At 56.6% G+C, this 20,987-nt stretch overlaps 3 protein-coding genes and 1 non-coding gene across 5 annotated transcripts; 3 read left to right on the top strand and 1 right to left on the bottom strand.

Moving 5' to 3' along the window:
• The first annotated feature begins 208 nt into the window (after nt 1–208).
• On the top strand, nt 209–1,527 carry BANF1 (BAF nuclear assembly factor 1). Its single transcript, XM_054725567.1, has 3 exons — nt 209–501; nt 618–756; nt 999–1,527. Exons 1-3 carry the CDS (start codon nt 488–490, stop codon nt 1,143–1,145), a joined length of 300 nt encoding a protein of 99 aa, XP_054581542.1. The 5' UTR covers nt 209–487; the 3' UTR covers nt 1,146–1,527.
• Nucleotides 1,528–2,704: 1,177 nt separating this feature from the next.
• Nucleotides 2,705–2,867, top strand: LOC114233558 (small Cajal body-specific RNA 1). The gene has a single exon (XR_003619706.2). It is a non-coding gene; the product is annotated as a small Cajal body-specific RNA 1 (non-coding RNA).
• A 5,967-nt stretch (nt 2,868–8,834) lies between these two features.
• On the top strand, nt 8,835–10,206 carry CST6 (cystatin E/M). Its single transcript, XM_008147039.3, has 3 exons — nt 8,835–9,123; nt 9,583–9,708; nt 10,029–10,206. Exons 1-3 carry the CDS (start codon nt 8,884–8,886, stop codon nt 10,110–10,112), a joined length of 450 nt encoding a protein of 149 aa, XP_008145261.1. The 5' UTR covers nt 8,835–8,883; the 3' UTR covers nt 10,113–10,206.
• Nucleotides 10,207–12,342: 2,136 nt separating this feature from the next.
• CATSPER1 (cation channel sperm associated 1) lies at nt 12,343–20,737 on the bottom strand. Of its 2 annotated transcripts, XM_028153894.2 has the most exons (12): nt 19,757–20,736; nt 18,324–18,536; nt 17,511–17,624; nt 17,189–17,348; nt 16,814–16,905; nt 16,566–16,709; nt 16,338–16,401; nt 16,117–16,189; nt 15,941–16,001; nt 14,641–14,716; nt 12,690–12,804; nt 12,343–12,506 (listed from the first exon to the last, which is right to left on the bottom strand). In XM_028153894.2, the coding sequence occupies exons 1-12, from the start codon at nt 20,670–20,672 to the stop codon at nt 12,480–12,482; spliced, it is 2,055 nt and encodes a 684-aa protein (XP_028009695.1). In that variant the 5' UTR covers nt 20,673–20,736; the 3' UTR covers nt 12,343–12,479. The 2 variants fall into 2 exon arrangements, with proteins under 2 accessions (XP_028009695.1, XP_028009696.1); XM_028153895.2 differs by lacking the exon at nt 17,511–17,624 and having other exon boundaries at nt 19,757–20,737.
• Between the last annotated feature and the right edge of the window lie 250 nt (nt 20,738–20,987).

Genomic DNA, 20,987 nt, shown 5'->3' with positions numbered 1-20,987 from the left:
GGTGCAGCCGGCCAGAGTCGGCGCCCTTGGAGAGGGCTTGGCGGCAGGACGCGGCGCGTGGGTGCGGCGGCGCGTGGAGGGGGCGGGGCGGCGCGCGTTGGGGGCGGGGCTGGCGGGCGCGGCCGGAGCCCGGCGTGGACCCGGCGGGGCGGGAGCTGGTGTGCGCGCTCCGGCCTGCGCCTGTGAGCAGCCAGTGCGGCGGGTGGGGCAGGGGGCCCCTTTGTTTGCTCTTCATGCCTGGTGGCCGTTCCAGTCAGAGCCAGTGCCTTCATTTCCCAGCCAAGGTCACAGAGGGAGTGACACCCTCAGGGCGAGCCCTGGCCGCTGAATGGGAATTTTCCCTCTGCCCCGCGTGCGCCACCTGATAGGGCAGGATAGTCTTTCCTAGGCAATACACAAAAACCCTCCCCGCAGGGAGTGGAAGAGATTTCTCTCTCTCGAATAGTGGGGGAAACTCTTTTTGGACCTCCGTTTTCTTCTCCGTGAAATGAGGGGAATCGAGTAAGCCACCATAATGGCTGGGTTATTAACGTTCTCTGAATATGAGACTTGGGCCAATGGGCCTTCGGGAGTTTCCGGGTTTTCAGCCCTAACCTACCTTGTCTTGGGATTCCCAGATTAATCCTGATCAAGATGACAACCTCCCAAAAGCACCGAGACTTCGTGGCAGAGCCCATGGGGGAAAAGCCAGTGGGGAGCCTGGCCGGGATCGGTGAAGTCCTGGGCAAGAAGCTGGAGGAAAGGGGCTTTGACAAGGTGTGGGTGGCTGCGTGCAGCTGGGGAGGGCCGGGGAGGGCGGGGAAGGCGGGGGGTGGCCGACTGCAACACTGCCTGGTGGCTTGGGAGTGAGGGAAGTGAGTTTGCCTGTTGGGGTGGGCAGTGGTATGTCTGAGGAGATAGCCAGAGCCTGCCCTTCCTCCTAGGCTCATGGGGTTTGAATGCCACATCCGTGGCCTCGATCACTGAGCAGCTTGCCCTTTATTTTGCCTGTTTTGCAGGCTTACGTGGTCCTTGGCCAGTTTCTGGTGCTAAAGAAAGATGAAGACCTCTTCCGGGAATGGCTAAAGGACACATGTGGCGCCAATGCCAAGCAGTCCCGGGACTGCTTCGGGTGCCTTCGAGAGTGGTGTGACGCCTTCTTGTGATGCTCTCTGGGGAGCCCCCAACCCCTAACACCAGCCTTGAGTCTCCAGAGTTTGCAGCTGAGTGGGGGCTACTCCCTTGTCCTCTACAAAGGAAGCGATTGCTGTCTGCTCACCACCAATGGCCTCCGGGTCTTTGGGGGAGTTCTCTCCCCTCACCATTTCAACTTTTTTGGAATTCTCACTCTCGCATGCATCTCCCTTCTCTTCCCCCTGCCAGTTTCAGGTCTTCACCTGCTTGAATCCACTTCATCAGCTTTTCGGAGTGGATTTCTGGCCCCTACCCTCACCCCTGGTCTGTTTAATGACGTTTGGCTTCTCTTTTGGCAAAACAGTCACTGTCCGTATAAAGTTTTTTAAATCAATAAAGTCAGTGGCCTTCCAATACTGGGCTTTGTGGTTTGAAAAGCAGGTGGGCTGGGAGTCGCCACTTTCCCAGGGACTGATCAGGTCTGCCATCCTTCTTATCAGTGCAGATCGAAACTGGCAGCTTCCTCCTCACTCCCAAGGACAGCCACCCCAGTCACGCAAGCCTCGGACAGGTGCCCTGGAGTGTCTCAATCCCTTATAATGTGGGAGAGTGTGGGTTGGTCCCTTCCTGGATCCAGATGGGCTGTGGTGTTCCAGATGTCAGTTGAGTCAACAGCTGGGCTAGGCAGCACCTGGTGGAAAAGTCAGTGGGCGTCAGAGGTATTAGGAAGAGGGGGAACCGATACGGGCAAAGTTCACCTGTTAATCGTCATGTCTCCTGGCATGGGGAGGAGTGGGCAGGGCTCTTGCCGTCTGCCCTGCTATCTTAGGGAGGCAGAAAGACCCTGGGTATCACAGCTGGGTGGGCGCGAGTGAATTACACTATCTGGTGCACTTTGATCCTGTTCTTGAACACTGTGAACCAGACCCACAGCTAAGATTTTTGCAACCACTTTTTTCTTCCACGATAATAACTTATTTTCTCTTTTATGGATGGGGGAACCAGGGCTCAGAGAGACTGATATGTTCATGGACTTACTGGTAGGAAGTACCCAGACTGGCCCTCAAAACAATTTGGAACTCCATGTACCAGAGAGCCCTATGCTCCTTGGCCATGTCACTCAACCTCTTTGAGCCTCAGTTTCCCCACTTGGAAAATGAGATTGTTGAAATGATCAGGTGGAATGCTAGCTGTGCAGCACCCAGCCCTGCTTGACTTGCTCACAGAATTTTCCTCAATGTGTTACTGTCAGGTTCTTGAGTCTCAATGTAGAAATGAGCACTGAACTCAGTGCAAGATCAAGCAGATAGAGTTCATTGAAAAGAGCTCGTGCACAAGGGAGTCGAGCTCCCAGAGGGCTTCTTGTGGATGGCTTATGTAGGGGCCTTGGCGTGGGTGCAGGGCTCGGGAATGAGGATGAGGCAGTTGTCCCACCATTGTCATCTGGCAGCGGTTGATTCCAAGGTAGTCACAGGTCTTTTCTGTGGTCAGTGGACCACTCAGAGGGCCTATAAAATAATGCTTATGCAGATATTCTAGTTACCATTTGACAAAACTATTTTGCAGAATATGATGTTAAAAAAGGATATTACAGCACTTGATACTAACTGAGTTATCTGTGCCCTAGCCTTGTGTCAGAGGCTCGTGGTGTGGTGATAGCTGGGTTGAAGAAGTGCAGTATTTTAAAAAAGCCATGAATATTTTAAGCGCAGTGTGTGAAGACATGCTCTGAGTTATATCTCAGTGGCACAACTGAGGGGGAGAAACCCCACTATTTTATCATTGTACATTCTTTCCTTTAAGGGTGTGGTTAGATTAATTTGAACTGCGGAATTTTACTGAAAGCACGGAGTAATGGGCCTCTAAGATGAGTTCTTCTGGTCAAAATGGAGTCCAGATGTTACCCCTATGCTGTCACAAGGGGACTTACAGTCTGGTCAGGAGAGACTGACATATTAAATACTAAAATAAGGATAATATAAGATTTTCATGATCTCAGGGAAAATTTAAGAAGAAGAAGTTGATCAATTCAACTCCATTAATAGAAACTTCATCTAAAATACTGTAAACAGTGAAGGGAAGACTAACCCGCGTGGAAAGGGTATTTGCAGCACAGAAACCACAAAGGGCTGTATCCAGGGCACATACAGAACTGCAGTGAAGAAACAGCAAATGGCCCAGCCGGCGTGGCTCAGTGGTCGAGTGCCAGCCTATGAACCGGGAGCTCACAGTTCGATTCCCGGTCAGGGCACATGCCTGGGTTGCAGGCTTGATCCCCAGTGGGGGGCGTGCAGGAGGCAGCCCATCGATGATTCTCATCATTGATGTTCTATCTCTGCCTCTCCCTTCCTCTCTGAAATCAATAAAAATATATTGAAAGGCCGCCCCGAGAGATACCCAAATGATGAATAAACCCGTGGAAAGGTGTTTACACTTGGAATCAGAAATACTAGTGAGATGCTATTGTGTAAATTGGATTAGCAAATATTGTGAAGTCAGACATTACCAAGTGCTGATGAGAGAAGGGAACGACGGGAACTGATGCCGAGCTGGTGGGAACGTGAAGACGGTTGGTGAGAAGACGGGACTTTTCTAGTAAAACTGAAAACCCACCCTGTGATCCAACATTCCACTCCCCAGGGCTGTAACCAGGGCTCCCACACCTCTGGGAACCTTGACCGCAGTTTTGTTTATAACAGCCCCCAACTGGACCAGCCCGTGGCTGTCAACACCAGTGAACATGAACTCGCTGTGTACAAGGTAGATGTTTCCAAGCAAACAGTGGAAACATCAAGTCATGTGATTCCGTTTTTGTAAAGTTAAGTAAATTCTTGCTTGGGAATCTCTGCCTAGGTGGTAAAACTAGAAAAAGCTTATTGCAAAAATCAACAGTGATCACCTCTGGGGGCAGGAGGTGGGTGATGAATAGGAGCCTGGGTGGGAGCGGCAGTTTCCATTTCTGACCTCTGGTGGTAATACTGGCATTGACTCATTTGTTAAAGTGAACAGATACGCTCTGTATACTTTTCTGTATGTTAGCTACACCGCAGAATAGTAGAATAAAAGGGAAACAAAAATACAGACCAGGATAGAGCGACACTGAGAGTAGTTGGAAACGTGGTTAGTAGGGGTGAGGTTCAGTGCAGGGCGGGCTCTGGGAAGTGTGTGGCCCCTTGGAAGGTCACCAGGTGGCCAGAGCCGGGCCGGCTTGTGTTACAGGCCACTCGGGAGGGTGCCAGCTGACGCCCAGGCAGGGTAATGGGGGCTGTCCCAGCAGTTCCCAGCCGGACTGTGTTTCTGCTGTTTTCCTGGATGCGTCCAGGGACCCCGACCCCTGTGCTGTGATGCTGCCACACAGGCCTGGTGTGCCCGGCCTCCCCCCACCTCAGCCCAGACTGCCAGATTGTTGTTGGCACTCTGAGGTAATGGAGACGGGTTCTTCCTTCACGACAGCCTTCCCAGGGGTCCTTCCCACGCTGGTGGCCGGTTTTGCCGCCCGTGGCTCTGGCACGGGCCTCAGCAGAAATCAGTGGGAGTGCTGCCTGCTCTGCTGCTTTCTGCTTCCTCGTGGGCTCTTTCCTCCCTGGCCCACAGGCTTTGTCTCCGAAGGAACCTGCTTTCCCGCCTCTCCCCGGGACTCAGGCAGTGCCTGTGACAGGCTGGAAAGGCCCACACTCGTTACCTGGGTCCCTTCCCACACAGCTTCCCGATCGATCCTGGAGCAGCAGGAGACAAAGGGCCTCCAGGATGTACGCCGTGACTGGCCTTGCAGAGATCCAGCCCCAACTCAGCCAGGGTGACCAAGGGCTCCAGGCCTGGGGTGCTGGGAAAGCAGACCTCGGTGGGGATGGGAGGAATCAGGCTATCTACATGTCAGCCCACATTGCCCAACAGGACGCGCTTTGTTGGCGAGCAGGGGTGGGCCTGGAAGTCAGCAAATACTGACTCACTGTCTTTGTCCCCACCACCCCTGCTGCAGCTGCACCCAGTGAGCGCCTGACCCCCTCAGCCAGTCTAGTCATGAGTACTCAGATTGGGCCCAGAGCTTGGGGTGGGGTCCTGAAGGAGTCCTGCTGGCCCTGGAAGGGAAACGGGGAGCTACAGGACGAACCCAAGCCCAAGACATCTGCCCGGAGGCAGCCAGATAGTAGGAAAAGCTCACAGTATGTGTTCTCGACTGCAGCCCCCTTCCACATTGCCTCCTCCCTGCAGGCACCCCGGGCTCTGTCCACGGTTACTCCTCACCGTGACTGCTGGTGGCCTGGAGAGCCAGGTGGGCCCCTGCAGGTCTCGGCTCCTCCTCTTTCTGCTGTGTGGCCTGAAGCCGGTGCCTTGCTGCTTTGAGCCTCAGCCTCCCCTCCGCTGAGCAGGACGGTGAAGATCAACCAGCCAATGAACGTGAAGCCCCCCACCAGGAGAGTCCCCCCAGCGGGGAGTATCATCGCTGCTGGCTCACAGCTTTCCTGCCATGGGGCTCCTTTCCAGGATGTGGTCCGACAGGGAGAGGGGAGCAGAGCCCTGGGGAGGGGAGAGTAAAGGTTAAGGGTTCAATGAAGGTTTGGGGGCACAGAATGAAGGCCTGATCCCAGGGTGAAGGGAGTGGCAAGGGTCCATCCTGGTCAGGGAGACCCATGGTCTAGGGGTGAGAGTGGTGCCATGGACAACCTGGACTGGGATGTCTGGGCCACAGCAAAACTGGAGGCTGTGCCCTGTGGCCAGGGGGGATGGCCAACCCGAACCAAGCTCACACCTGGCTCAGGCCCCTTCTGGAAGCCAGAGTGGTCCAGGCAGGGTGGAGTCCAGGCTAAGGGCTCTTCTCCAGATGAGACCCAGCCCTGGGAAATCCTCCGGGTACCCCACCTCCAGGGGTACTCCCCTGTACAGCAGACCTCATATTCTGGTGGAGCAGTCCAGGATTCACACACGGATGCTGACACACAGGTGCCACCCCAGGCTCCACCACTGACCCTTCCCCCCCGACCCCCCATTTCTTCCTTCTAAAAAGAGGAAATAGTCACTGCCCCTGCAGACTGTTATGATGAATGAACATGAGTCCCTGGCACATAGCGAGAACCCAGCAGTTGTTCATTTCTCTTCCTCCATCCTTTTTCACCGCTACCTCTTCCAAGCCCCAGTTACGATCCTTGACCCTGAGCACTGATCAGATCTTAGTGTCCTAAGGCAAAAGGTCTGTTCCCCCAGCAACATGATTAAGCTGCGTCTAGCTGTGTGACCTTAAACAAGTGTCCTGACCTCTGATGAACTGTCTTCATCTGCAAAATGAGGGTGATGCTTACTGCTTTGCGGTGCTGTGAGAATAGACCAGTGGGTGAAAGGTCTGGCCATTGTTAGGTTGGGGGTGCATCAGAGGAGTGAGTGACAGGTGAGGTAGGGGCAGGAGAGCTGGGGACGGGGCCTGGGCTAATGCTCCAGGGAGCTGTTGGGGTAAGCGTGGTCATGGCTGAACTCTATGTAACAGGAGAGCAGAGCTGCGAGAGCCTGAGAAGGCTCCTGGTCCCTCGGGGCTGCCTCTCCTCCCTCTCCCTGTGTTGCTGTCCCCGGCCTTTTACTCTCCCCCTCCTGGCTTCTCTCAGGTCAGGTTCCTGCCTGGCCTTGGCCTCCTCATCAAGCCAGCCAGCTTTCCCACAAACTTCGGTCTGTCTCTTTAAGGCAGACACCTGAGCCCACAGCAAACTTGAGACAGTTCCTTGGAATCCCAAGATTGTTTTCACACCTGGGCTGAGGGGGCGGGGTAGCAGCTGGACTGGGCAGTGACCACACTCTGGTCCTGGGGAATGCTGGATGCTTACTCATTCCTCCCAGTACACTTGACTCTTGAACAAGTTGGGGTTAGGAACAGTGACAACCCCCAGTTAAAAATCTATCTCTACACAAAGAATATATGCACCCCTAAGTTCATAGCAGCACAATTTACAATAGTTAAGATTTGGCAACTGCCTAAGTGCCCATCAGCAGATGAGTGGATAAAAAAATGTGTGGTACATCTACCCAATGGAACACTACGTGGCAATAAAAAAGAAAACTCTTACCATTTGCAACAGCATGGATGGATCTGGAGAGTATTATGCTGAGCGAAATAAGCCAGTCAGAGAAAGATAAGTATCGCATGATCTCACTCATATGTGGAATCTAATGAACCAAATAAACTGATGATCAAAAATAGACCCAGAGACATAGAAACATGAACAGACTGTTGAGCCTCACAGGGAAAGCAGGGGAGGGTGGGTGGGAAGAGATCAACCAATGACCTTATATGCATAATCCATGGACACAGACTATGGGGTGGTGAGGGCCTGGGAGGGGGGATGGGAGTGGGCTGGAAGAGGTTATGGGGGAAAAAGGAGGACCTATCTAATATTTTCAACAATAAAGATTTAAAAAAAAGAATATGACTTTGACTTTCCCAAGTAATAGCTCACTATTGGCCAGAAGCCATTAACATAAACAGTCCATTAACACATATTTTGTTTTTTATATATATTATGTGCTATATTCTTACACTAAAATAAGCTTGAGAAAACATGTTAAGAAAATACATTTACAGTATTTATTGAAAAATATCCACGTGTAAGTAGACTCATGCAGTTCAAACCCATGTCATTCAAGGGTCAAGTCTAATAATTACCACTTATTAAGCACCAACTGTTTGTCGCATACTATCTCTTCCAAGACCCAGTTAAGATCCTTGACCCTAAGCACTGACCAGATCTTAGTGTCCTAAGGGCGAAAGGCCTGCTTCCCCCCAGCAATGTACAGACTGCTGATTGCTACAATACAGAGGGAGAATCTCAACAAAATCCAGACTTCTCCCGCGGTTACTTCAGTGTTTTTTATGTATTATCAGATTATTCCTCCCAAGAGTTACCGTGCCCTGTCCTGCTGGTACCTCCAGCACACGCCCCGCTTGCCTATGGGTGACCCAGTCTCGGGCCATTAATAGAACAGCCTGAGAAGATAATTGTCCCTTTCTTAAGATGAGGACACGGGCTCTCAGAGCTCCAGGGACTTGTCAGAAGTCACCCAGTTAGTCACTGCAGAGCTGGTATGACACCCCCTCCTGGCCAGTTCTCATCCATTGGTCTCAGTTTGGTTTAAGAGCAAAGATTGGACAGCCTGCTTGGGCTCACAAGCCAGCATCGCCGTTTATCATCTACCAGCTGGGTCCTTGGGCGAATCGGTTGTCTCCCGTGTCCTGTTTCCTCCTGTCAGGTGGACGTGTAGATGCCCACCTCATGCTGGTTGTGAGGGTTATTCAGCACCCCGCTCAGCCCAGCAATCCCCTACTTGCCTGCTGCTTAGTGCCCAGTACAGGCCTCTCTAAGCACTTTACCTGTGGGACCCGCACAGCGCCCCTTTTACCGCGGAGGAAGCCCACGCAGTGAGGGGTAAGTTCTCCAAGGTCACAGTCAGTAAGCGGTGACAGGAAGAGCTCGCGCAGAGCTGTTGTTGGTGTGTCACACTGGATGGGCCTCCTGGGAACTGGCCCGACGGTGGCCCTTGCGGGGGACGGCCACTGTCCTTTCCCTCACAGGCCTGGGTGTGCCCTGGAGGGCAGGGCAAGCTTGGGGTACACAGGTGTGCTGGGCTGGGAAGGGGGCCGGGCCAGAGTACCCAGCCCCAGGGATCCCTCCCAGTCCCCAACCCGGGCGCACCGCGCCGAGGGGCGGGGCCAGGTGTGGCGGGGCGGAGCCTCGGAGAACCGGAGCCCGTAAAAGCGAGGCGAGGCGCCCGGGTCGGGCACTGACGGCTATGGCGCATCTCAAGCTCTCGCTGGCGCTGGGCCTGGCCCTGCTCGCGTTCTGTCTCCTGGCGCTGCCCCGCGATGCCCGGGCCCGGCCCGGGGAGCGCTTGGTCGGAGGACTGACGGACCTGAAGCCCAATGACCCGCAGGTGCAGAAGGCGGCGCAGGCGGCCGTGGCCAGCTACAACATGGGCAGCAACAGCCTCTACTACTTCCGAGACACGCGCATCCTCAGGGCGCAGAGTCAGGTGCGTCCGGGCTGGCGGGACCGAGCGAGGGAGGCGTGCATCCGGGCGCCAGATTAAGGAGGAGTCGCAAGAGTAATCAGGATATTTCAACAACATATTTTTAAAAATTGAATTAATGCCAAAATTTCACAATGAACAAAATATCTAAATTTCAAATAGAATCTAACCCTGACCTTGCACAGCTGCCTCACTTCCTGCCCAGCTCATTGGGAAGGGTGGTGGGGAGATGAGGCGGTGGGTTTCAGGACGGTGTCTGCGCTTGGGCAGCCTCCTGCCTGGCCCTGGCCTCTGCCTCTCCCCCGGGGACCCCCACCGGGATGCTCCTGCCCCAGGTCTGAACCCCCAGGCCAGTGTGCGGGTGCCCAGGGGAAGGGAATGGGAGATGGGGGGGGGGGGCGGTGGAGAGAGGCGAGAGGTAGTGTCCCAGCACCCCTGACCTGCCCCTGCCCTCCGCCCCAGCTGGTGGCTGGCGTTAAGTACTACCTGACCGTGGAGATGGGGAGCACAGCCTGCCGCAAGAGTGGGGTGACTGGAGACCGCATGGACCTCACCACCTGCCCCCTGGCCGCAGGGGCACAGGAGGAGGTAAGAGCCCTGCCCTCGGCCCTGACCACCAGCACCCGGGCCCTCAGGTTGTCCAGCTTGAACTGGTCTGGCTGGCCAGACTGATGTCGGGCTGAGCCCGTCCCTGCCTTCTGGGTGACTCAGCGCCAGGTCAGGGTGGGGTGCAGAGGAGAAGGGGGTTCCCCCTGGAGTGAGAGTTGACTAGAAAGATCTGGGATCTAGTTTTGTTGACTCCTGGGCCAGTGACTGCCCCTTGTTGTGGGCCAGCACTGACTGAGGGGAGGAGGCAGGCCTGGGCCAGGCTCACCCTCCCTCCCCCCTCCCCCCCACTCTGTCTGCAGAAGCTGCGCTGCGACTTTGAGATCCTAGTGGTTCCCTGGGAGAACTCCTCCAGCCTCCTCAAGCACCACTGCGTGCCCGTGTAGGGGCCCCGCGGCCACGGGAGGGGGTCCGCCGGTGGAGGGCGCTTCAGGCCCACGGGCCGTATCTGCTGCAATAAACTGCTCACACTGCTTCTTGCATCGTCTCTTCTGAGTGCTTCACTCCTCCCTCTCTCCAGTCTTCCGCTCCCACTCCTGGCAGCCCCCGCTCCCAGCTGAGCTGCTGTCCCAGCCCACACAGTGCGGAGGGGCACAGGGTTAGCTCCAAATCTGGAGTCCTCCAAACACCGCAGTGTCACAGATATAGAGGAACAAAACTCCAGATTCTCAGTATTCTCCGAGCCAAGGCATGGGAGACAAAGTCACAGGAGGGGATGGTGCCCCTGAGAGGAATGGAAGGGGTTGGTGAGCACTCCTCCCTCTCAGCCCCCTGGGCAACTCAGGGTGGCTTGGGTGGGGGAAGCCAGCAGGGCCCCAGGACTCTGAGCTTCCAGTCTGTGAGATTCTCTGCCCACATGTGGCCCAGAGACGGCTGAGCCCCTGCAGGCCGAGAGACCAGGAGGGCTGGGACTGACTCTCAAGTACACGTTGTGCTTTGCCCTGAGCAGGATTCCGGGAAGGGGCTGGCCAAGGACCTCCAAGGGGCTGAGGTGAAATCTGCCTCCAGGAGGGATGAGGGGCGGATCCGGTTTAAAGAAACAGTTGCAATATTTCATGCACACCTGAATTTGCACCTACAATGCATACTTGCCACACACACACACACACACACACACACACACACACACACCAGGACTCCTTAGCACACCGACAGGGAAACCCAAAACACACCCTCGGGTGTCCCTGGACACCACACACATACCCAGAAAACCACAAACCACCTGGCAGCCCAGGAAACCACCTGGAGGTGTAAACACGGACCCACTCACAGCCTCAGAGACCACATGCTCCCACCCAGAGCTGTCCAACACCCACACCCGGGCCGGGCCGGGCCGTGGCTGGAGCCCTTGGGAGCACCAGGTGTGGCACCGGCAGGCCCAGGCAGCCAGAATGCAGTGGCTGCAGAGCGCCCCAGGCCAGGGCTCACACCTGCTGTGCCTGCCTGGTCCCCTGCCCAATGCTGGGACCTCGTGAGGAACTGTCCCAGCTCCCGGGCCCTGCCTGTCCCAGAGGTGGGGATGAGGAGGAGATGCGTAGATGTGCCTTCCACATGGGAGGCTGAGGAGCCGGGGGCTGGGTTTGACGGGAGTGAGGGGTGCCGGAGAAACTGCGCCCTGCTTCTGCTCCAGCCTGTCCCATGCGGCGGCTCAGACAGCCCGGGGGCATGTGGCGGGGCTGCTGCTCGGACGGGCTCCCACCTGTCACCAAGCAGGAGCTTCCAGCAGGGGCTGGCCCAGGGCAGGTGGCAGGAAATGCTTGTTGAATGAATGTGTGAGGCGGTGGAGTGAGGCGAGGCCTGGAGGTATCTGCCAGGTGGCCTCTCCGTCCCTGGAATCTGTGTGCAAATCCCAGACGGCATTTCCTCTGCACAGCCTTGTCCTGGGCCGGAGCCAGCCGGCGCCCTGGGCCAGGCCAGGAGGGGAGATGCTGCTTCTGTCCAGAGGCCTGGAGACTTCGCCACTCTCACGTCCGGCTTAAAAGCACAGAACTGTCCGGTTGACACAACTGTCTGTCGCCCTCAGCCCAACTCTGGAGTCCCACGCCTGACCCCCCAGCTGTGCCGCATGGTGGCGTCACTGTACTAGAGGAGGGGGGTGCTGTAGGCAGTGGAAGAGCCCTCCTCTGGATGGGAGCCCCCAGGGCCAGGGGGCTTGTGCTCGACTCAGTGCTAGGTCTTCAGCACCCGGCGGGGCCCACTCACGTGGGGACCTCTGGGTTCATGATAGCCTCCTGATGGATGCTCAAGGCGCTGGTAGGCCTGAATTCCTGACTCTGAGCCCTTGTTTCTGGGGCCTCCTGGGCTCCCCTGCCCCGACAACGGAGGGCTCTTCCAGCTTGCTCTTCTCTCCTGACTCCTGGGCCAGAAAGGCCTTCCTCCTGGGAGCAGGGGCCGCGCTCTCCCTCCAGCACCGAGCCTGGCCCGCTTTCTAGGTCACCCCTCTGGCTGCCGCTAACCCACTGCCGGGCCGAGCCAGGAGGCCAGGCCCTGGTGCGGCTGGAGGAGACCACGAGCAGCACCTCTCACATGCAGCACTCACGCACACACTTGGCTGTGCACGCTCACGTGCGTACACACAGCTCTCCTGCCTCGTGCCGATGAGGACACAGAGCCTGCTGGGGTTTTAAAACTCTGTTGGGGTCCAGCTCTCAGGCCTCGACAATCATTCCAGCAGGTCTGGGACTTGTCCCAGCCCACCCCAGGGGGCAGCTCGCCGGAGGCTGAAGTCTGTGTCCACTGTCCCTGTCCCGGGATCACTTCCTGAAGTCCTCTTCGCCAGCCTGTGGGGTGGGATGGGGGGTGGCTGAGCTGCCAGCCTCTGCCTTTTCGAACGCCCATGGGACTGTTACTCAGGGCTACTTCTGGGCACAGTCCCCCCCCTCCCGCCCGGCCTTCCAGCGTCACCTCACCCCTGGCCCCTCCTTTCTGGTCCCCTCCCTTCTGGTCGGTCCTGCCTGATTCACCTCAAACGCAGTGTCCACGATCTCATCAATGACGGATGCCTGGGAACGGAACTTCTGCTGGTAATGCTCCACCCCCGTGGAGAGTTGCAGGAAATGGAACAGGAGCTCCTGTTGCCTAGGGGGGTGGGGGGCAGAGGTGAGTCCTGGCCAACCTGCCCGGCTGGGCCTTCTGGCCCCCAGAGCCCCCCAGATGGCTCTTCTTGCTTACCCCCCCCACACACACACACACAGCACTCTGCACCTCCATTTCCAGCATGGCCACAACTTTTCTGAGTGTGGCCTTGCCCCCCACCCCAGTCTGCCTGTGCCACAGTGGGTGTTAATCGTGTACCCTTCCGACCTTCCATCCCTCCACCCCTCCCCTCCTCCCATCTGCCTAGCCATCCACTTGCCATCCGATCACCCCACCCTTTCACTCACTGACCTATCCCTCCATCCACCTGCTCTTCCCTGAACCCCATCCCACCCCTTCACCATGCTGTGCCGTCAGTCGTCCACCTAAACCCCCACCCATTCACCCAGCCTACTGCCCATGCATAACGCCTTCAGCGCCCGCCTGGCTTTCAAATCCACGCCAGACAAGGCGGAAATCAATTACACTGCAAGGTGCTCCGAGAACACAGACCCGAACAAGAAACAGCCCCTGCCTCCAGGAAGCGCAGTCTGTGGCGGAGCCAGGAAAGCAAGCCAGTGAGTGTGCACTATGTAACGGTGACCCAGGGCGCCGGCCGGGGCGGGGGGGGGGGGGGGCAGGAAGGGCTCACAGAGGGGGTGCCACTGAGCTGAGTCTGAAAGACGTGATGGTTTGCCAGGCTCAGCCAGAGCCCCGGTTCCCTTTTCCAGAGGAGCCGGGCGTAGACTGAGGGGCAGGGCAGGCCGCAGGGAAGGAGGCTCAGGGAATGGATGGACTGGAGGTGGAGACAGCCAGGAAAGTCAAAGCCAGGTGCCCAGGCCTTATCCTCATGGAGGCAGGAGCCCTTGTAGGGTTTCAAAATCAGAAGAAAGAAAAGCCAACACTGCTCTAAGTAAAAAAGGGGAGATGATTTAAACAAACAAAAAACAACACAGAGGACGCTCGGTGGAGGTGGGCTGGTGGGGAAGAATGTGGAGGCCATGAGCCCCCCAAGGGAAGTATGGCGGAGGCACCGAGGGCCCAGACTGGGCTTGTGGCCACGGAGCCGGAGCGCAGAGGGTGGCCCGGAAGGCCAGGAGGTGAAGTGCGCAGGATTGGAACTCAGCTCTCCCAACTCTCGGTCACCTGAGCCTGGCATTGGCAGCCAGAGAGCATTCCAGGGAGAGAGAACAATGTGGGCAAAGGCCCAGAGGTGGAGAAGTATGTGCTCTGCTTGGGAAACTGTGGGTGAAGCAAGGATGTGAGGGGGTGGTAGTGGCTGCAATGACTCCGCGAGCAAGGCTGGCAAAAGCTTGATCACGGAAGGCCTTTGGGACTTGGGCTCTGTTGGTGGCTGAGGAGAGCCTGGAGGGCGCCCGGAGTCAGGTGCCCGGAGTCAGGCACGCTTTGGAGCCCGTCTGGATGAGGTGGGGGGAGGCCCAGTTTTCAGAGAAAAGGCTCTCCGGGAGCCAGGCCTGAGAGCCAGGCAGCAGGAGTCTGTGCCAACGTCTCCCGGCCTCAAGCACAGCCCGAGCCCCCAGCTGTCCTGTGCCACCTCACCACTCCAGTCAACAGAAATGGGGTACTGCCCAGCAGCCTGTTCCCTGACCCACCCTCTCAAACCCCCACTAGCTGAAGGCCACCCACCCTCCATGGCCCTGCACAGCTCTTTAAAGGGAGGGCCCTCGTGCCCAGGTGCTGGTCTGTGTCCTGTCTGTTCCTGGAGACCTCCCAGGGCCTCACAGAGGCGGGCCACCTTCCTTCCCTGCCGGCCCACTGGCCAGGCCCCACGGTGCTCCCCTTAGACCCAAGGCCTCCCCTCCCTTCGGGTCTCCTTACTTCGTAGTCATGGTCCCAAATTTCTTCTCGATGAGGAGCTTCTGTTTAGTGTGTTCACTCATCACCTCTCTAGGCTCTGACGTAGAGAAAGAGGGGAGGTCAGGGGGACGCCTGATGGAGAGGGGGCGGAGGGAACCCCATGTGTCACGGAGGTTTTCAAACAGGGCTAACACGTTTTTGCCCAGGACCCCTCAAAGAAATCACTTCTCCAGGCGTGGAGAGTGTAGCAATTTTGTTGGTTGGACTCAGGTCTGACCAATCAGAACAGCCTGTCCTTCTGGCTACAGTGATTGGTTCAGAAATAGGCAGGTGATCCATTGGAGCAAAAGATAATCATTTCTGGACTTTGTTGGAACTTCCGGAGAAGAGGGCTCTCCTGGGAAGTGAAGCTAGAGGTGGCTAAGCTGAGGGTTTGAGATTGGAGTTGCGCGTGGCCATTTTCCCACCACAAAGTAGGAGCCACTCTAAGCACAAAACCATGCAGCAGGCTGAAGAGCAGAGCGATGGAAGGAGACCAAATCCTGACCGCCATTCAAGTCCTGGATCCAGCCATTCCTGAAAGCCCCTGCACTCTCGGTTTGTTAAATACTTTGAACCAATTAATTTTTCTTTTTGCCTAATCTCTTTCATTGAGGGTTTGTCCCTGATGGAGTGGGCAGGTGACCCCTGAGGACCCTTATTCCTCTGGTGTTAATGATCTTAAGAGTGGGGTTCTGGAGCTCAGATTCTAAACAAAATTGCTACACAAAGTGACTCTGGACAAGTGTGTGTCTGACCTTGACAAAACCCTCAGACAGCTGAAACCACTGCATGTAAAACCACGACTATAGCCCTGACCGGTTTGGCTCAGTGGATAGAGCGTCGGCCTGTGGACTGAAAGGTCCCAGGTTCGATTCCGTTCAAGGGCATGTACCTTGGTTGCGGGCACATCCCCAGTAGGGGGTGTGCAGGAGGCAGCTGATCGATGTTTCTCTCTCATCGGTGTTTCTAACTCTCTATCCCTCTCCCTTCCTCTCTGTAAAAAATCAATAAAATATATTAAAAAAAACACAAACAACCAAAAAACCACGGCTATAAACTTATTAACAGAAACGCGTGTTCGGTAAATCATTTGGCTAATTAGTCATTTCACCAACGGGTCTTTCAAGAATTGACTCTCAATGTAATCGGCTTTGGAGGATGGTCTTAGTGCTCTTTCGACCAAAGTTCTCAGCTTTGGAAGTTCTCCTGAGTCTCAGATTCTAAAACTCTAGGCCCAGCCTGGCATCCGGGTCTGACTGGGGGAGGGGAGGGCCGGTACCTTCCTCGCTGAGCATCGTCAGCGATTCGGCCAGCAGCTTCTCCTGGATCTGGGCGGCCCTCTGGGAAGAAGAGGCTCGGTCAGCGCCACGCCTGCGGGCCCTGGAGCGGCCTCCGCCCTCCGGGCCTCCTCCGTGTGTTTCTCTGTCGGGTCCACCGGCGCCACCCCCTTCATACCTCCAGCTTCACTTTCTCCAGGCCCCGGAGCAGGGCCATCTGGAAGTTATCCACCAGGACAGCAATCACCAGGCTGGAGGGGGCACAGTGGGGTACTCTCGAGGAGGAGGCTGGAGGGGAGGCAGCACCCTTCTCTGGGTGAGAGGGCTGGGGAGGGGTTCCCCCGGGTGAGACGGGGGAGGGGAGTGAAGCCGGGAGCGGAGCAGGGGCTGCACCCTCACTTGAGGAAGATGAAGTACTGGATGACGATGTAAATCATGAGAATGGGGATGATGTACCAGGCGCCTAGGGGAGAGGGGGGGATTGGAACCGTGACTTTCTTGCCGGCCCTCAACAGCTCCGCTGCCAGCAAGCATGCAATGCCCCACTTTGGAGATGGGTAACCAGCCCTCAGGGTCTGCCCACCCAGCCAGCCTCCTGCCCACCACCCAGCCTGGGGCCCGCCCCACCGTTGGCCCGGCTGTCCACGTAGATTTGGGACCAGTCGTCCAGAGTCAGCAAGGTGAAGAGGGTGAAGATGGTGGTGAAGATGTTCTGGAAACGATTGGGGTCAGATTGGCGGAACAGTCCCCGGAGCACGACCGAGAAGAGGACTGGTGGTTCAGGCCAAACCAGGCTCGCAGGGCCTGCCTTACCCCGTCCCCCTGCCCCCGGTTCCTACCCCCATCTTCCGCCCCAGCCCCACAGCACAGGATACAGAGGCAGGTAAACATGAGGACGAGGATGGCCGTGATGGATGGCATGGACCGTACCAGGGTCCCGGTCACTTCCTGGAGGCTGGTCAGGAAGCTGGGGCAGAGGTTGAAAGGGAGGCTGAGTCAGGGGTGGTGGGGATCTGTGCCCAGGACCCAGAGCTGACGCTGAACACAGGAGTCCCTGACTCGCTAGTGACTCGGAAGAGCCCCAGCCCCTCTCTGGAAAATGAAGAGAGTGAACCCGCAGGAGGCTGACCAGAAGCGGGCTGGAGTCTGCAACCCCCCCGCCCCCATCCCTGCAACAGGTCACAGCACACGCCCCGGGAGTCCAGGCCTCTGTCCCCTCTTCCAGGGAGGGCAGCTGTGGCCCAGCTGACCTGAGCCTCCGCAGGACCCGAACGGCCCTCAGGGCCCGCAGGCTCTTGAAGACCTTGAAGATCCGGAAGAAGTTTGGGTTGTAGACGGTGCGCTTCAAGGAGCGGGAGTTGAACTGCACGAGCGTGAACTCCAGCGCAGCCATGGCCATGATGAAGAAGTCTGAGGGCACAGGAGCCTGAGCGACCAGGCTCCGGCCCAGGTCCCTGGCCCAGACCCACAGCCCTCCTACGTCGACGACACCCCCGCCCGTCCCTTTGGTCCTCAGCCTCTCCTAGGCAGTTCAGTGGCGCGCACACACACACACACCCCATCTCTACACACCCAGAATGTTCCAGGAATCATAAAAATAGTCGAGGCCCATAGTAATGATCTTGAGCAAAGCTTCCACCACGTAGATGGAGAGGAAGATGCAGTCGAAGACCATGAAGTACCACTCTGCGGGGACACCAGGGGCTTGCTCAGGGCCATCGCCAGCAGCCCCGGCCCCTCTCCTCCTCCCCACGGGAACCTTACGCACAGCCATTGAGGGAGAGCCTGGCTCTGCCCAATAGCTGTGTGTATTAACTGCTCTGTGCCTCAGTTTTCCTGTCTGTGAAATGGTGATAATGACAGCCTGCCTGATATTTTTCATGAGCATGAAAGGCATTTAACACAGAAAAATGCTTAAAATGAAGCCCAAACCAGTGACCATGCAAGAAACATCAGCCGTTCTACTTCTCTCTTTAGTTTATGTCCTTTCCTTCACCCGCTCCCCAGGGTTTTAAGGGCTGCCTTCTCAGGTTTTCCGCTCTCACCCCTCCAGGGTCTCCTCAGGATCTCTGGCCCTTCTAGCCCACCTGGGTTCCCACCATGCTTCCCACCAAAGCATATTTAGAGCAAATACGCCCTCTAGTGGCCGTAGTCACAAACAGCACATCCTCTGGTTTAGCTGGCCTTCTGTCCCCCGCTGCCTAGCTGACCTCAGCTCTCTCTCTGAGCCTCTTTACTAAAACTGGGCAAAGTCGTCTACTTCCCAGGGGTGAGGATCAAACAAGCTGATTTATATAAAACCAGTGGGCCCGGGGCCAGGCCGACAGGAGGTCTGAAACATCGTCAATAGCCTTCTCCACATGAACGGGGCTCCCCGGCTCTTACCGCCCCGGATCTCAACGTTAGCGAAGGTCTGGGCCACAAGCATGATGATGTTGAGGCAGACAACGATGAAGATGAAGGCGTCAAAGATCAGGGACTGCGTCAGGACACTGAGCATCTTCCGGAGGCCGTGAAAGAGGGGGCAACAATTTCCGCACAACTTACTGCAGAAGTTCCCACCGTGTGCCTTCTTGTGTATCCGCGAGGTTTTGCTGGCTGTAAGGGGGCCAGAAAGTCAGGTCTATGAGGAGGGCCTTTGGGACCCCAGGCCGCCTGTCAGCTGGGTTGGGATTCATCTTCATGCCTGCCTGCTTGCCTGCCATCCACTCACGAAGGGGCCTCTATGTATTGATACTGGGCCACAGGCCCAACTCCTTCCATGGTCGAGGCCAGCCTGTGTGGGATTTGGGGTCTGCCTGAGCACGCTTTGAGGGCTCATGTTCCCACACCTCCATGCCTTTCTTTTTCTTTTTTTTTTAAAAAAAATATATTTTATTGAGAGGAAGGGAGAAGGACAGAGAGTTAGAAACATCGATGGGAGAGAAACATCGATCGGCTGCCCCCTGCACACCCCTCACTGGGGATGTGCCCGCAACCAACGCACATGCCCCTGACCGGAATCGAACCTGGGACCTTTCAGTCCGCAGACCGACGCTCTATCCACTGAGCCAAACCGGTTTCGGCTCCATGCCTTTCTTTACTCACAGGGCAACGTACATGTGGAGAACCCGGTCCTCCATGCCACCCCATATCTTGGTAAATTCTCCCTCTCCCTTTAAGATTCTGCTGAAACGTCTTCCCTGGGCTACGTTCCCCAGCCTCTCCGCTGGACGTTCACCCCACTCTGCTTGTTTGTGGGGCGGTTGCCATGTTTACTGAGCTACTAGGGGCCAAGTTTGGGGGGTTGTGCATTAACAGCCAAGGTCCCTCCCTGCCCTCAAATGGCTCTCATTCAGGCTCTGCTCCCCAGAAGCTCCTGGCTTAGTGTGGGAAACATGGACAGATAGAATCCACAAATGTTCTCACAGGAAGGACAGGGCTCCATCACTGGACGGTCTGGGTGGTTGGTTGGTTGTGACCACCCCCAGCCTTGGAGCCCCTTGAGGGCTGGTCTTCCCTGGGCCGCCAGGGCCCAACTAGCCCAGGTACCCAGAGGAGATGAGAGGAAATGTCGGACACGTGACCCTGCGACTGAAGAAAGCAGTGACCGAGGGAACAGACCACCGACGGCCCGAAGAGGTGCCTAATTCTACCAAGAAAAGATCGGGCGATGAGCAGGCAGTTGAGTGAATAGCCGATGGGAAGTCCCTGCAGGTGAGAGTCAAGTCTCATGATCTGTGCAAGGTTGGTGCAGGGCCTGAGTTAGATCTGCCACCTGGGCCAGGCGGTGGGAGTTGGAACGGGGGTGGTGGGGGTGGGGGTGGGCAAAGACTCACTTTTGTTGGGATCTTGCTCATCTTCAGGCCAGCTTTCTGAGGTTTTAGAGAAGTATTCCAGAGGATGGACTTTGCTGGAGCTCTTGGAGGCATGTGAGTGAACGGTACTGTGGGAACGCATCAAGCTAATGGCCATGCTCTGCTTGTGTGCCAGGCTGGGTTGAAAGACTGAGCTGGCTCTGGCCATGCTGTGGGCTGTGTGTAAGTCTCTGGAGGTGACACGAGGGTAGTCCCCATGGTGGTGCTCTCTGTGGTGGTGCTCACCACGATGGCGATGGTGGCCGTGGTGGTGCTCACTGTGGCGGCCGTGGTGGCGCTCACTGGGGTAGTGAGATAGGCCATAGTGGGAAGAGCTCTCTCCAGGATGAAGAGACCTTCTGTGGTGGTGGGATGGATGATGATGGTGCTTGCTGTGGTCGTAAGCATCAGAGTGATGGGGCCCACTTCGCTCAGAGTACTCACTGTCTTGGTAGTACTCTTTAGAGTGGGAAGGCTCGCCTTCGTGATGGAACCCGCCATGATGGCGAAACTCACCGGGGTGGTGGAGCCCCTTCTGGTGGTAGGAGTCACTAAAGTGGTGGGGCCTACCATGATGTCTCCTGCTGCCGTGGTGGTGCTCCTCATGAAGGGGTACCTTATCATAGGTGTGGTGGGAGGGGACGGTGCTATGAGACGCAGTCGGGTCAAAGGATGTGGAGGGGTCGGGGGAGTGGCGGGAGAAGGCATTGTCAGGGGAGCCTTGGAACTCGCCATGGTGGTGAGATTCACCATGATGATGGGCCACACCACGGTGATGGGACTTGTGATGGCGGTGGGCTCTTCTATGACCTGGTCTGTGGTGTGGGGTTGGTGAGCTGGAGCGAGAGGGCACCTCAAAGGTACTGGTGTCTGTCTCATTTGGAGCCTTTCCTGCCATCGAAGGTTGATCAGTGACTATGCTGGGAACCCTTGGACAGGAAGAGCTCAAGACATAGGCCCAGCAGGATCCTACCTGGATTGTCCTGCTCACCTAGCCTGTGGCAATGGGGTTTCCGGGAAAGCCTGACTCTTCCCACGGAATTCTCCCCTCTATGATGTCACCAGCAGCCCCCCTCCCAGGCCTCATTCTCAAATGCCTCCTACTGGGCTATATAGTAGTTCAGAAGCAAAGATCATTGTGTCTAAACACTTCATTGTAAAATTAGGAAACCAAGGTCAGGAAAAGGGAAGGGAATGGTCCAATGTGAGCCGT

This window comes from Eptesicus fuscus, chromosome 13 (assembly GCF_027574615.1).
Source record: "Eptesicus fuscus isolate TK198812 chromosome 13, DD_ASM_mEF_20220401, whole genome shotgun sequence".
Lineage (NCBI taxonomy): Eukaryota > Metazoa > Chordata > Mammalia > Chiroptera > Vespertilionidae > Eptesicus > Eptesicus fuscus.
The sequence above is the reverse complement of the archived record's forward strand: the minus strand, read 5'-3'. Positions and strand labels throughout refer to the sequence as shown.